This window comes from Xenopus tropicalis, chromosome 8, assembly GCF_000004195.4.
Source record: "Xenopus tropicalis strain Nigerian chromosome 8, UCB_Xtro_10.0, whole genome shotgun sequence".
NCBI lineage: Eukaryota > Metazoa > Chordata > Amphibia > Anura > Pipidae > Xenopus > Xenopus tropicalis.
The window spans coordinates 76,061,710-76,077,701 of record NC_030684.2 but is presented as its reverse complement, the minus strand read 5'-3'; the positions used below and the strand labels follow the sequence as shown (position 1 = coordinate 76,077,701).

Below are 15,992 nucleotides of genomic sequence, written 5' to 3'. Positions count from 1 at the left end.
GTTGTGCAGAGTGGGAAGTCCCACTAACCCTAACCTCCTGTGACAAGGACACTTGAAAAACTGAGCCCTGTTGGCTAAGCAAGGGGGTAAAAGGAGAGAGGGAGAAGCAACAGTTCTGACATCACTGTAGTGTCCTGCCTCCAGGTAGGAGGGACCCTTTACCCACTGTTCCTGTTTCCCCCCAGACATAAGAGAAAAACCATTTTTAGAAAAATACACTAGTACTAGTAGTATGTGCTATTAGGTAATCCTAAATAGAAACTGCCATTTTAAGAAATAAGGGCCGCCTCCTGGGATCATAGTTTTCAGTGTACACAAAGTTAGCGCTGCATTATTTCCTGTCAGGTGATCTCCAAGGGAGTACACAGCCCACCACAAAATAGTGGATCAAGGGAAAGGATTTAAAGGGGCAGTATTTACTTAAATATATATTTTTTCCAGTTTGGTAAGATTCTTTAATAGGTCACTTTACATACTATAAACTACCCCTTGGTAAAGTAATCATTGTGGGGGTATAGTTTTAAATGTCTTGCCCAGCTTTGTAAACATAAACAAGAGCAGGGCAAAGATGTTCACCTGCAAATAATTCAGTGCTGCACAAATTGTATAAATGAACCCCACTGATGAAAGAGGTAAAAAAAGATTACGTTCAGTTGGCCCTAATCACTTCCACAGCACTACGCTATTTGGAGCACAGGCTCCGACCGCAATCAAGAACTGTGTTGTCTGGAGCTGTAACCAGATACAAAATAATTGTACTCCAGCAGCAACTACACCTGCCGCGCCCTACACAGACTAGCACGTTGTGCCAACAACAGGTAACGCCTGTCTGGTTCCAACACTCTCTGACCCCACTTCCCGCCCTTCAGGTGAGTGCTTGTGCGTCACTGCTCAGGAACGCGGCTCCTGAATTCTCGCGAGATTGTGACGGCAGGGGAGAGCTGTCCTGTGGGAGCCGAGAAGCTGGAATTATAAACAGCGACCCGGAACTGCGGGCTGGCTTGGGGAAAGCTCTACTCTTGGGTGGTATGCTATTTTATATAGTTTTATATAGTTTATAGTCTCCTTTATTTTTATATTCACATCCACTTTGTAACCCAAGATTTAGAGTGTGTCTCATAGAGCTACACAAACTTCAGCACAGTCACACCTCTAAACTGACAGCCAGTAAACATGTATCCCAGTTTCGCCCCTCGTTGTTGGCTCAGTACAGTCTGACAACCCTTTGAGGTCCGTGCCTGCATTTGTTCCTAGGCTGCCAGTTGTGGTACAACTTAGAATAATTGGGGGAAAGTGGGCACATAGAATATGCTGAACAGTGCTTTATTTAGAATGGACTAGTGTGTTCTTGACACGTCAGCTGTCCCTTGTCTGAAATCTCTTTTTATAATGAAAAACAATCTAGGTGCTCTGTTCTGTATTCACTTTTAGTGTGGATCAGCTTGCACCTAAGCCTTTGTACTGCAAAGAGGTGGTTCAAGGTTTCCAACATAACACATGCCAGGCCATTGTATTTTATTAATTTGGTGGAAGAATGTGGCTTTCCTTGTTTTGGTTGTTTGCAGGAATAAAGGGTTTCATGTATTAACTTTGGGGCAATATAACATTAGCAATACAGGAACATAATACCAGCACAGCAGATTAATTTCCTTTGGAAGCGTTAATGTTTATTTTGTTGTGATGGAATCAGGATAAAGGGGTGTGCCCCCTGAAATAAACATGCAGGATTCCTGCTTCACTGTGCCAAAATTGCTTGTCTTTACTGTAGACATTAGGGAGGGAGGCAGTTCCCCCAACACTGCACATCAAGGTCAGGGTATTCTGATTCTTTACTTTAAATCACTTTACCATAACAGTAAGTCTGTCCTTGTGGTAATACATTACCATTTGTTTTAAACCTTTCAAAGCTAATTGCTGGTTTTTCTGATATAATAACAATAATTTATAATGTTACGTGGCTGCATGCTGGGCTTTGCTTCTGTAAGCGTTTACAACAGCATTTGCCATTTAGTACAGAGTAATGTGTTCCACTAAATAGCATAACTTCTTTTTTTTATCTTTTTCTTCAGATTGGGAGTTTTGTGATCAAAATAAGATGGAGAACACTTCTACACCCATCACTGGATTAGCCTGGATATCTAGCGTCACTCTCTGTCCCAGGACTTACAATATGGTTGTTTATTCATAGCTTAAGATAAAGTTCAGCTTTAAAAATTATATAGGTGTAGTCCTATTTTGCTAAGGTATAATATGTATAGTTACACTAGCCGTAATGTTACGCAGGCCTTTCTTGAGAGAGCAAGTTTGATGTTAATATTATACTTTGTTTGCATTATAGTATATTAATCTGTTGCTAGAATCAGCTAAATACATTAGTGACTGCATGGCCTAGTGCCACATAAGTGCATTAACTAGGACACTGTTTCCTTTGCACTAGTAACTGAGACTTTGCCAGTGGGGAAAACATTATAGAGAAAGTTATTAAAGGGATGGCATATATGATATCAGATTGAATACTGCAGTGTGTGTTTCTTAACTTTCTGTTTTATCTTTGGCAGATTGTGGCAACAGTGGAAGGAGCATCTGCTAACTTTCTTAAGGGGTTTAATCAGAAATCAGCTGTGTACCTTGGTTACAGCACAGCCCTAGAGGTAATAAATAGTCTAAGTTCTTGCTAATAGGATATTAACTTAAGAAATCACAAACTGTTAGTGCAAAAGAAGATAATTACACAGTAATTTAATTCTGCAAAGCCATGAGAAAATATAATCCTGTTAAAAAATTGTTTTGTATGAAAGTTCATCTTTATCTACAGTTAAACTTTAGAAAACCATAATTGTGATTACTTTGTCTGAATTATACTCTCATCAGTTAAACTTTGCTTCTTTATTAGCACTTTTAAATTAATTTTTTATGCACTGCAGCCTTATGTGATCTATCTCATAGCAATGGGAATGTTAATCTGTTTGTGGGTCTGTGTTCACCAAGCAGTATCTGTTTTTTTCTTCCATTTGCATTGGGCTTCTACTTCTCTGCATCACATCAGACCCTTATGGGACAGAAACAAAATCTTTCCGCGTAACTATAGTGTGACAATACAATCCTATCAGACAGTTATTCCATAGCTACTGTGTAATTCATATTCTGTTATAAAGATAGCTATGGGATGCAACAAATAAAGGACTATTTGTAATTTTCACATAAAAATTCTTTTGTTAAGCTATAATGTTTAGCCAGAGAACAATGAGTGTGGTCCTACTCCTATGTGGTAATATGTGATGTTTCAATTTGACAGTTAGGAAAGTTTTAATGATCTGACACATTTATCATATTTTATAGTTCGTGCACATGCACTTTTTTTTTTTTTTTGTAAATATTTTTATTGATTTTAAACAGGAAAAAAAGATATTCTGTTACATGCTTTTTCCAGACTTTATCACTCAAAAATATTACAAGATGCATTGCAGGTATATCTAGATTATGCAAATCTTGATTTGTTGAACTTTAAACAGTAATACATATTACATATTACAAGTTTACATATAAACAAGATAATTAGATAAAAAACCAATAATGGGATCACAGTTTGTTACTTTCTTTACTGCTTGACTTAACTAAATTTGTACGTGGTATCAAGCTATTGTTTTTAGAATCATATTTTAGAGAATGCACTTCCGTATTTGTTAAACCATGCCTGCAAGTGTTTATAAAAGTTATCAGGGTTACCCATATATTTTTGGTAAAGACCTTCCATTGATGCTTGGGATTTAACTCTTTCTATTACTTCTTGGGATGTTGGGGGTTGAGAGGCCTTCCAATTCCTAGCAATGGAGTATCTAGCTGCTGTGCAGTATAATTGCTTTACTGTCATGTGGTAGGGAGTCCATTCCTATGTTCAAAAGTTCTGGTTCAGGAGGTTATTTGGTTTTATGAGGAGTTATTGCTTGGATTAGATTGGACACTTCATACCAAATCCCTTCCAATCATGGACATTTCCACCACATGTGGTAAGTAATTCTCATGAGGTTGCTGACATTTTAGAAAAATTGGCAGGTGTTAAGTGCCATCTTAGTAGGGTTTTCCTACTTAGTTCAGTGTAATTAATACACTTAGATGCCTTTTTAGGCCATTTCATAGCTGGCGCCCACTTTTTCCAAGTGTACTCCATTGATAGGTCTTTTTCCCATTTAAGAAAAGATACAGGTTTCTCAGATCCTGTTCAATAATTTGTAACATAAAGATATGCCCTTTTGCTTTGTGTTATTAGAGCTTTACATACTGTTGAAATGACGTTACAGTGTTTGTGGAAAGGGACAGTAGTGTGTATACTATATGCCTAATTTGTAGATATTAAAAAAAATTTGCATAGAAATTTGGTATTTATTTACCATTTGTTGAAAGGACCATAACGAGGTATTTTCAAGAATATCGCTTACTTGATTGATTCCCTTGTTTATCCATATCATGAGTTCAGGGACTTTGAGAATCGTTTTAATGGCAGACATAGGTAATTCAGCTATTTTATGTTTCCACCACCACTCTTGAGAAACCAACTCTCTCCATGTTTGAAACATGTAAGTTGTTGTGGATAGCGCCTTTATTTTAAGGTTTGGTTGGATAGTTAATGCCCATAATATATCTTTAGTTGTGTTGCCTTGTAGAGAGGCGTTTTCTATTTCTACCCAAAGTTTATGGATGTCATTATTCCAACAGCTTTTGGATTGTTTTAGAATGGTGGCTTTCATGTAAGCTTTGATGTTGGGGACCCCCATGCCCCCTTTTTCCATAGATTTATATAGGTATTCCCTCCGTATCCTCAGGTTATTGCCACCCCATATAAGATCTTGTAAGGTTCCCTGGATTTTTTTTAATAATGTCATTAGGTATCCTTAAAGGTATTGTTCTCATTATATACATCACTAATAAAATCATCTTAACCAGGTTGATTCTCGCTATCCATGAAAGTTCTGTCTGAGTATAGAATTTAATTTCTGCTTTAAGGGAGGAAAGCAGACCCATATAGTTTACTTGGGAAATGTGTGCTAACGGGTAAGTTAGCTGAATTCCCAGATATAAAATTGAACCTTTGCACCATTTATACGGGAATTTAGTTTGAAGTGATTTAACAAGGTCCTCCTGTAGGCCTATGTTTACTATCATGCATTTCCCTTCATTAATTTTGTAATATGAAATCTGAGAGAAGGATGCAATAGTGGCTTGTATAGCAAGTAATGACTTTTCATGGTTATTAATAACTAAAAGTACGTCGTCTGCAAATAAGCTTATTTTATGAGTGCAAGTTCCCACCTGTGTCCCTGATATATTAATGTTATTTCTTATTGCTACAGCTAGTGGTTCCATTACTAAAGCAAAAATGAAAGGTGATAGTGGGCAGCCTTGTCTTGTTCCATTAGATATCTTAAACCCTTTTGAAATAAAACCCAACGCCAGCACTTTAGCTGTTGGGTTAGAGTAAAGTGACATGATGGCTTTTAAAATGGGACCTTGAAAACCGAAGGTTTTTAGTAAAGATTGTAAGTATTCCCAGTGAACCCGATCAAATGCTTTCTCCGCATCTAAAGATAATAATAATGATGGAGATAAACGGGATTCCCACTAGTTCTATTAGGTTTATAATTCTCCTTGTTGCATCTGGAGCTTGCCTCCCTTTCACAAATCATACTTGGTCTTAAATGCACTTATGCTTAATGCTTATCAGTCCATACCAAATGGACTAGAGTGCAGTAGTAGAGTTTGTATATGTTGGCATAGCTGTCCCAATACAAAGGAAAAAACATTTTACTTCATTAATTACTTTCTTTATTTGGCAACCCTCATCACATTGAATTAGTTCAACTCCCAATATCACCCTTATTTGAATTACTTTAAGTCTGCTGCTTGTTTTTATATGTTTGTAATGGGTGTAACCTTTACATACTCCCATACCCTCACTAATCTTGCCTTGTAAACTTTGCTTTGTTGCCTTCGCAGTGCAAATTGATTGATGTTTCCCTCTTCTTCTTCAGTACTAAGGGCTCTGGTACACGGGGAGATTAGTCGCCCGCGGCAAAACTCCCTGCTCGCGGGCGACTAATCTCCCCGAGTTGCCTTCCCTCTGCCATCCCACCGGCGAACATGTAAGTCGCCGGCGGGATGGCAGACGCGGCGGGGCGATTTCGGGAAATCGCCGAAAAAGCCTCGCGAGTCTTTTTCGGCGATTTGCGCGAAATCGCGCTGCCGCGTCTGCCATCCCGCCGGCGACTTACATGTTCGCCGGTGGGATGGCAGAGGGAAGGCAACTCGGGGAGATTAGTCGCCCGCGAGCAGGGAGTTTTGCCGCGGGCGACTAATCTCCCCGTGTACCAGAGCCCTAAAGAGGTTTCTTTTATGTCAGGTAAACAAGAGCCGGAGAAGCAATGGGAAGCATTTGTTAATTTGGGCAGATAGTCTTCTTGAATAAAAAGAAGTGTTCGGGGAGGGGAGCAGCACTATACAACTGAACATATATTGAAAATGTTGCAAAATGTAATTTTAAATTCTATGGCTTGTTGCACATAAAAGAATTGTGAAATATCATTTATAAAGCTATATACAGGAGGAATCAGTCACATGATATGTAGGTGCTTTTGCGACAGAGACTCTGAATCAGTACTAAATCATGTGCTTAGTACTTTGCTAAACAGGTTTTTCAGTGGCAATAAATTAGCCAGGTGTAAGTTTCCTCTTACATTCTTTCAACTGCAGTTTTGTATAATTGCTATTATCATTTACTTTACACCCATCCTCTGTATTATCCTCTGTATTAGGAAGATTATTTAATAAATGCAGGAGATGGTGCAAATTGCAAAATGCAAAAAAGTGTACAGTCTGCCATGTATTTTGCACCTCCCTGTATTTTTCCACAGGTCTCTACATTCCAAAGTATAGTATAACACCATCTTAGGTCTGTACAGATGTAGTTTTGGCATGTTTCATCATTGTTTCCTACTGAGCAGTACACATAGCTGAATGTAATAGAGACGTGTTCAGAGACATCTAACTGTGGATGTAGTTGTCCATTTTTGTTTGCGTACTACAACAGAACTTAGTGTAGGCCAATCCAGTCAAAACAATCCATCTGTACAGGGTGTCAGAGGATACAAAATATCTACAGACAGTATTTGTTATTAGAAAACATTATTCTTATCTCAAACTTTAAGCTCTCTTACATATATTCTACCCTTTGTCCTGTCTTTCTCTAGGGTCTGGAGCAAGTTATCACTGACATTCAAATACTGAATGAAAAGACTGTGCTGCCTGTTGGGTATGCTTTCATTGGGGAACACCTAGACCCAAGTAAGATGGGGACAGGGAGATGGAATTGTTGTTACACAAGAGTTGGCATCTTTTAGCTACTGCGCTTTTATTTTAATATTTTGTTTTGCATTGGCTACAAACTTTTGTTTTACAAATATGTTTGCACTTCAGCAATGCATAGAGATGGTTAATGATTATCCCAATGTAGCAAACCTTTTGCACTACAGGTATTAAGTTAATATTGATATTTATAATCATAGATTTGGGGGAAATAACTAAAATATAAGAGAAAATAGGTGTAAATATTTAATGACATAAGGATATATTTTATTGCTTTCTATTATTTCTTTACAAATTCTCAGATAGCAGCCTGTACATACTGACGATTCAAGTAGGATCAGTTTCTCTGTTCTGATCCAAGTTGCATATAAGTTAGAAGCAAAACAAGTAGTCTTAAACATATTCTTTAACCTTAAACCTTCTTTAAGGTTGGTGACACACTGCATTTTCTCTGCTGAAGAAAATGCCAAATTCTTTCTTAAAACACTGATGGAAAAAACATCATGGGGTTTATATAATAAAAGGCACTAAGGCACCCAGATGCAGTAACCCATAACAACCAATTAGCAGGTAGAATTTACTGGTCACCTGTTTAAAAGTAAAGCCCCATTCATTGGCGGTTGCCAATATATTAAACATACCTCAGACAATTGTCAAGAGGAAGAACTTGCTGATTATATATTTACTTGCCCAACATTGGCACCTATCCTCCCCCCTCCAGAGAATAGGGTGTTTGTTGTATATTAGTGGTTTAATTAGTATGGCAGTGTGAAGCAATGACCCCCTATGCCTAAATGAGTTTTAATTGAACTAGCATACTCATTCCTTGTCTGTGGCCTGCATTTTGTAAGCCTGCCTGTATGTTTTAATCCAGAGATCTCTGTTCCAAAGAAAAAGAGGCTGTGTGTAAAGCAGATGCCTATGCATACTGCAGAAACTGCTGTCTGTGAGATTAAATTTTCCATGAAAAGCAAGCATATTGGGGCTCCTTTTGAACGTATTGGGTATGTATGTTTGCTTTATTTAACACCATCTAAACTTTGGCCCTAAATGTAATGGAGAGTTGAAAATCTTGTTTTTGTCACATGACCCAGAAAAAAAAGCAAATTATTCACAGGGTGTTTATAGAGATACAGCCTTAGATAGATGCTGAAACATGCTGCAGAAATTTGTTACTTCATTAACTAGTTTAGTATACAGAGCCTTCTTTCTCCTTTTGAATAGGAGGCAGTCAGAGCTGTCTACTCTGCAAGTCTGAGAGATTTCCATTGGTGCAGGAGGCAGCAAACATGTACAGTAGACAGCTTGATTCCTATTCAAAGGAGAAAGAAGGCTCAGTATATTTAAGGGGCAGAGCTTTCTTGCTAGATAATTAAGTGATCTGACTTTAATGTAGGAAGAGATGTATGTCATTTTAGGAGCTGTTAGGAGTCATTTTAAATAAAAGGTTTACTTATTTTGTAAGTTACTTTATTATTATTTTTTTTTTAATGTCTTCTGTAACAAACAGTATTTACATTTCACTAGGTTGTTACACCATGCCAACATAACCATTTCAAAACCTTATCAGGCACCACAAAGTGTCCATTGACCTATTTCAATACAGGCCGACCAAATCAATAGACTATGACCCCTGCTTTCTTGCAAATGAATTATTTACAACTGTCCAGTAGGGCTGTCAGAGCTTAAAATGAATACTCCTCCAAACACCCTGAGATAATGGAAAGTAAGGCAAGAATGCTGCTCTCTGTACACAGAACAAGTCTGTTAGTGCCAAAACCTGTATGACCGACCCCTAGTGCAAGTGAATGATACAGCAGAACAAGCTCAGGAACAATTGAGTGTTTTTTCAGATAACCTTTGAAAAACTGAAAAATTTGCATCACCATACCTTAAAGGAGAAGGAAAGGTAAAAAGTAAAGAAGCTTCAGTAGAAAGGTCTATGTAAATACAGCCATAAGCACTCACAGAAAAGCTACATTGAGTCCTCTATCAAAAGAAAAACAGGATATCTTTTCTTCATTTGTGTACACATGTTCTTTAGTATCGGACTTCCTTCTGTCAGAAAAATCCTTCAGGGCATGGGATGAGTCTGCTCAGTTTGCTCCTCTCTCCCTCTCCCCCCTGCTCCCCCTCCCATCATATCTCTCTCTCCCTTTCGCAACTGTGCGGTGTAATCTGAGCTCCCAGCTGCCAGAGCTGCAGTATGGAAGCTACTGAGATCAAGCTAAAATGGCAGCTGCTATCTTAAACAGAGGGAGCTTCTTAGGCTCTTTACTCAGATATGGTAAAGCTTTCTGCAGACTAAATATAGCGTTCTAGCTTGCATTATTGTGACTAATCTGTTGGCAATAAAATGCCAAAATGCCTTTCCTTCTACTTTAAAATGCATTCATACAGCTTAGTTAGGATCAAGTGCAAGGTTCTGTCTTATTAATGCAGAGATAAAGGAAAAAAATTAAAAGAAAAAATTCTGGATATTGTATTTTTGGCTAATAGATTGTATACATTTAAATAAAAAAAAGTTCATATAAAAGAGGCATTTTAAAACTTAATGATTTGTGTGATACCATAACTTTGGTTTGCCTTTAGAAGGCAGTGTTTAATGTGTTCATTTATTCTCCGTTTTTCTATGTTCCTCCCATCAGTGAAATTAGTGGACTGGTATTTTGGTGCAGAAAAGGTAGTGTACCTTCTCCCAAACCAACGCCAAAACCTCGAAACATTACTAGTGGCATTAAAGGGCTTTCTCTCGATATCAACACCCCAGTCCAGCCAGTGTAAGTTGTTCCTTTCTAATTTCGTTTCTGATACTACATAAATCTCTCTCCGTTCCACTATCTCTGTCCATAATGCCAATATCTAATAGGTACCTGGGTAAAATGTCTCCACCTGCCCTGGTAATACAGCTCCCCTAGAATGAATTGGGTGAATGAAATACCCATATGTAATCTATGTAGCTTTTATTGTTGCCATAGTTTGTATATTTATTTGTGGCAATATATGTTTTTCTATTATGTTTTGCTTACCATATAACCATGCTGCGTAATGTGTAACATTAGAAATGTTAGTCAGCAAAATTGTACACAGTAAAGGAATTTCCCTAATACAGTGTATGTTGATATAGTTTCTAATCCAATATTGTTAACTATTTAGCTTTTATTTATATAGAAGTGAACTTACACAAGACTGAATAACTTTTAAAACAGAGTAATGCACAGGTAATGCCCTTGCCAACACTCCTGTTCATAGAGCAGCACGAATGAAATGTGCTTACTGAGGAGTTGATTGTATGTTTTATGAGGGAATAATTTAACATGGACAGATCATGGCAACCTCTGCAAAAACGGTTACCTACAAATGCACAATACCTGTGTGTTTTACACCTGATTCCCCTGACAAACTATTCAGTCACTGTTGACTGAGATTGTTTGCCACATCTTTATCATAAAAAACCTCCAAGCTGTGAATGCAGGTGTACTAACATGCTCAATTTGTTTTCAGAAGACGAGCAAGTGCTCCAGTTCCAGATGCAGGGCAAGTTGTTCCACAGAGTAATGGTAAATGGCCATTATCAGAGAATGCTATCTACGATTCTTCAAATATTTATGGCATATCTGGTAAGTTCTTTCTTTCAAGCTTCTGAGCAAATGGAGGTGAATTTGTTGTCCCAATAGCAACAATGCTAACAATGTTTTTTAGGGATTTGGCACATATAGTGCACAATAGTTAATTACTATTTCTGCAGTCTTTAAGTTATATTACTAATTTTATGCTTCTTGCTGTTTAGCATAGTTCTCTATGGGACATTTAGACAGATTCATAGTGTTTTGGCCACTGCTGTTTCAGGCCTTATTACAATATCTGTGTTAACACATTGGGCAGATTTAACAATGTGTGAATTTGAGTTTTTACTGCAATTCAAGTTTTTTGCTCTAAAACGTTGAGTTTCCAAAATTTGAGTGTTCAAGATTTATTAAGCGCAGAAAGACTTGAATGCAAATATTTGGCATTTTAAAAGCTGGTGAGTTCAAGTAGAAGTCAGGTAGTTGTCCTAACAAAATTCAAGTGATTTTTACAATTCAAGTTTTTAGAATTTTTTTGAAAGTTGGTAGAATTACTGAAAACAATGAGAAGAATACGCTTGTGCTGCATTCGAGTTTTTTTATTTATATTTTTCAGCAATTAAACTTTTCAGATTCTTTGAATTAAAGAAAAAACTCAAATTCACAAATTCAAATTTTAATTAATAGGCTTCCCTGTGTACCTTATTTTTAATTGTAAAGCAAGGATAATTTTTATGCCGAAAAGATACTTTGTTTAATAGTTGACTGTTCTGCTTTAGTCTTTGTATAAGGGTTCCTTGTCTCCTAATCTTTGTGAGATGTTCATTCAAAACCTCTGTATAGGATGCAGTATTCCACTATTTAATTCTACATATCTCTGGGTCGCTTTGTAAAGATATGGCTGTAATAAGTCATGCTTTTTTTCAGCTATAGATGGGATTCCTTTTACAATTCACCCAATGTTTGAGAATACGGTTAACAATACTTCGGTGAGTATCAAAGGGCAGTAAAAGTATGCTGTGTTTGTTATATCGTTATAAAGTATGTAAGGCCAGGGTTAGATGGAAGGCTTTCATGTAGTATGTACTTCAAGGTGTCCACAACCCAAAATCTATATTTTGTACTGGGAAAGAAAATATACTTCTAATGAACTATATGTTTATTTACAGTTCATCAGAAGCTGTCCATGGTTTTAAAGTTATTTGTAAATGTAATTGCTATTAAAATGGCTGTTGTAATGGACTGTTTACATTTACTGCAGTCCTGGCTCTGACTCCTGTAACAATGTTACAAGCCAGCTGATTAAAAACCCTAAAGGTGTGGTGCGGCATAGGTTGGTTTGTGTCCTCTGATACAGTTGAGTAGTACACCACTTTTGGGTATTGTGGTTATCTCTAAAATTAATGACATACCTCACTTACAAAAGAATGGGGCTTTAAAACTAATACTATTAATCAATATTCGGCTCATTAGAGTGTGAAATCTTTGGAAACCGCACATCATGTGCTTGTATTATTATTTTATATGTATATACATTTCAGTTAGCCAGTAAAATACAGTTTATTTAGGTCTTTTGTGTATTTTAATTTTATTATTAAATCAAGTATGAATAAAAAGCCTTCTTTAGAAAAAAAAATCATTCTTTTTTTTATATCACAGCTATGCGCTTAACTAGTTTCTAATGTCAGTTTAAAAGAGTGAAACATGAGATTACAAAGGAAATGTGTGCCTAATTTTGGGGTCTCGGTCTTGTATTCTTCTGTTGCTCCTCCGATAGAAAGGAAATGAGGAAATGTTTGCTTTAATAAAACAGCGTGAATTATAACAGTCTCAATGTTTTCAACTTTTTTTTGTTGTTTTTGTATTGTAGGTGGTCACTTCAGACTTCAGAGATCTACATATTAAAACACTGTCTGAGATTGAAAGTGAGGTTGGTAATTTTTCCAGCTTTGCAACCTTGTTAGCTTTTATAAAAGTTGGTCTTCAACCTCTCACAAATGCCTAATTATTTATGCGTGGACCTTGCATGCCTTCCTGCTGCTATTCCTGCACCAAGGTAACAACCTGTGTTAGGTCTTTTTGAAACCTTTCAGCCCTGGAGTAGATCATTTGTGCAGGCAAGCAGGTAGGCATAAATCATCAAGTAAGGGGGAACAGAGCAGCGCAGAAAGGAGTTTTCCAAGAGAGGGCATACGATAGAGACTGAAAGTAAAAATGTCAGAAAGAATAATACAGTAGTACTTGCCCCCTACAGGAAGTAGTATCCTTCTCCCTATGAGGAAGTGAAGTGTTTTTTTTTTTACAGAAGTATATTTTACTAACTTTGTGGGTTTGTCAGTGATTTTGTGATTATTAGTTATTATAGGTCGCAAAAAAGATCTAATCACAAAACTAAAGGTGTCTCTATCACTGTTATGCCCCAGGCTGGTTTTGAAATTGATTTCTTGCTTTGCCCCTTCATTTATAATTGTACATATTTCCTTATTGTGTAGGCTAATATTCCATTTGTTAAATTATATATCTATATATATTACATTAAATACTGTCTACAAAGTTTAGTCACACATTTAAGCTACTGCTTTGCTGTAACACATTTTTTTTGTGTTCAGCCCTCTAAACGGCTACACTGTATAGGTTTTATATGATAATTAGTATTTTCACAGTCACTCATTTCGAACTTTGTTGGTTGTTTTTCAGTACAATTATGGATTTGTGGTCGAAAGGACAGCAGCGGCTCGTGTTCCCCCACCTTTGCGTTAAGAAGACAGAGTTGGCCTTTTGGACTTCATGAGAGAACTGGAAGATTTTGGTATAACTTAATGACAATAATAGAACCTGCGCAGGAAAGAAGATATCTACAGAAAAAGATTTCTGCAGATTTTGTCAATGATTCCCAAAACACATGGAACAGTACAGCTCTGATAACATGTAATTCCATTAGCTGGACTAATGATGATGACATTTTGATAATTTAAAAAATTTTAGCCCTCCTTTAAAGGGGTCATTCGCCTTAACGTTTACTATGATGTAGATGGTGATAGTCTAAGACAATTCACAGTTGGTCTTAAATTTTTACATTTTTTGACATTTTTTTTGTTTTTGAATGAGCTTTTTGTTCAGCATGTCTTCAGTTTTGGATTTTGGGGTCCAGTTTAACCCGGTAACCAGGCAGTCATTTGAATGAGAAACTGGAAGATTAGGAGAGGGCCCAAGAGCTATGCAAAAAAAAAATTGTAGCCTCACTGTTCAGTAGCTTTTTGTCTGCCAGAATCGGCAACCCCTTGCAACTTGATTCAATGAATATGACAACTTATTTGAAAATTAAAATAATAAGAAAATAGTGAAGACCATTTACAAAGTTACTAACATTCTGTAACATACTAAAATTTGCCGGAAAGGTAGATGTGAATCTGTTGTATCCACTGTGTCTTGTACTACAGCGATTTCCATGAGGGACAGATTTATGAACATATTTATTTTAATTTTTAATGTGATTCAAGTTTTTTGTGCTAAAACTCACAAACTCAAATGATCACTTCAGATCAAGTATTTATTAAGCTCAGTAACTCGGATATTGCAAGGTCATGTAGAAGTCAACATTTAAACTATTTTTTAATTCGAGTTTTTCAAATTTTTCTCAAGGTTGTAAACTTACAAATTCAAGTGATACTATTTTTTTTTCAGTTGAATGTTTCATATTCTGATTTTTTGAATAAGCAAACATCATTTTTTTTTTTAAATTGTGAGTTTATTCAAAGTAGATCTCTAAAACCTCACAAGAAGCCATATATTCGTGAAAACTAAAATCTCTTCATGCAGGATGGTCACTAGTCTGTTTTGGTTTTTTTTCTATTTAGTATTTGTCTTACTAAGAGCATAATAATGTGTAAATATGTGGAGCATAATCTTGTCTCATTTCATGTAATTACAAATTGCTGATTATAATATGAAGAAATGACATACCTGCCTGAAATGGTACTATATAATTAAATGCCTATTCACATCCTAGAACCTATTTTTTTTTTTCCTTATTGCGCCTCAAGTTTAATATTCGTCATTAGCATTTTAGTGGCCTCTTTACAGGCTCTATTACTAGATTAGAAATGTAGAAGGTGATTGTAGGTGAACTAAAGTTAAAATCCCTTGGGGTTGCCAAATGTTAGGCCCAGTCAGGCCAATGATTTTTTTATTTTCAGGCACAGAGTAACAATGTCTGCACTGAAAGTCAAGGCCCTCAAAAAAAGTAACAGTAAATCCCCTTTTCTAATTTGCCAGAATGTGTACTTTCAAATAATATATCTTTTCCTGGTCCCTGCACTCCAAAATGGATATACATACATGTGGCCAATCCTAAAAAGCAGAACACAGCATGCAAAAGGGAAAATGTCATCTTTTTAGCTTTTTAACCACACATAAAATGCATTTGCAGTAGCTAAAATGATAGCCATGACAATTTGTATACATTTTTTGGTCTCTATATACAACTTGCCTTAGTAATACTATGGGACATCGAAGTGTGCTAAAGATCTTTCCATTTATAATAAGGATGTTTTATCTAGGACACACGGGAGATAAAAGGCTGTAAAGTGCAAGAGGCAATGTTTTAGAAATTTCATAGAAAAACAGTAGTTAGGATTATTAAGACTCTCATGCCACAAACTTAGTTATGACCCCTGGCCTTATTATTTAGGTTGTTTTATCCTTGAATTAAAAAGTTCTGCAAAATGGAAGATCTGCAGTAATTTAATTAAAATCTCTTAGTTTAGTAAAGCTTTACAGACATTTACCCATTTTGGATTTGTCAGAATGTGTACTTTCCAAAAAGATTTTTTTTAAGGGGTTCAGTAGGGGGTACCGCTACTGAAAAGAGGATTTAAAGTCCAAAGTATACTAATTTCTGGGCAGTACTGGGGGTTAGTGTACTTTTGTGGGTTTTTGATCTATAATAAGAAATATCCATTAAATTACATTTAGGGGCAGATTTACTAAGACACGTTCATTCGAACGCTCCGAGCGTATTTTCACCGAATTTTTCGTCGTTTGCGTGACTTTATCGTACACTTGCGTGAA

General features: G+C 36.5%; 1 protein-coding gene across 1 annotated transcript; it reads left to right on the top strand.

Moving 5' to 3' along the window:
* Positions 1-984: 984 nt before the first annotated feature.
* mvb12a (multivesicular body subunit 12A) lies at positions 985-14,930 on the top strand. Its single transcript, NM_001113116.1, has 10 exons — positions 985-1,026; positions 2,070-2,173; positions 2,559-2,651; positions 7,242-7,335; positions 8,231-8,360; positions 10,005-10,136; positions 10,861-10,976; positions 11,850-11,911; positions 12,793-12,852; positions 13,620-14,930. Exons 2-10 carry the CDS (start codon positions 2,096-2,098, stop codon positions 13,680-13,682), a joined length of 828 nt encoding a protein of 275 aa, NP_001106587.1. The 5' UTR covers positions 985-1,026; positions 2,070-2,095; the 3' UTR covers positions 13,683-14,930.
* Positions 14,931-15,992: the final 1,062 nt, after the last annotated feature.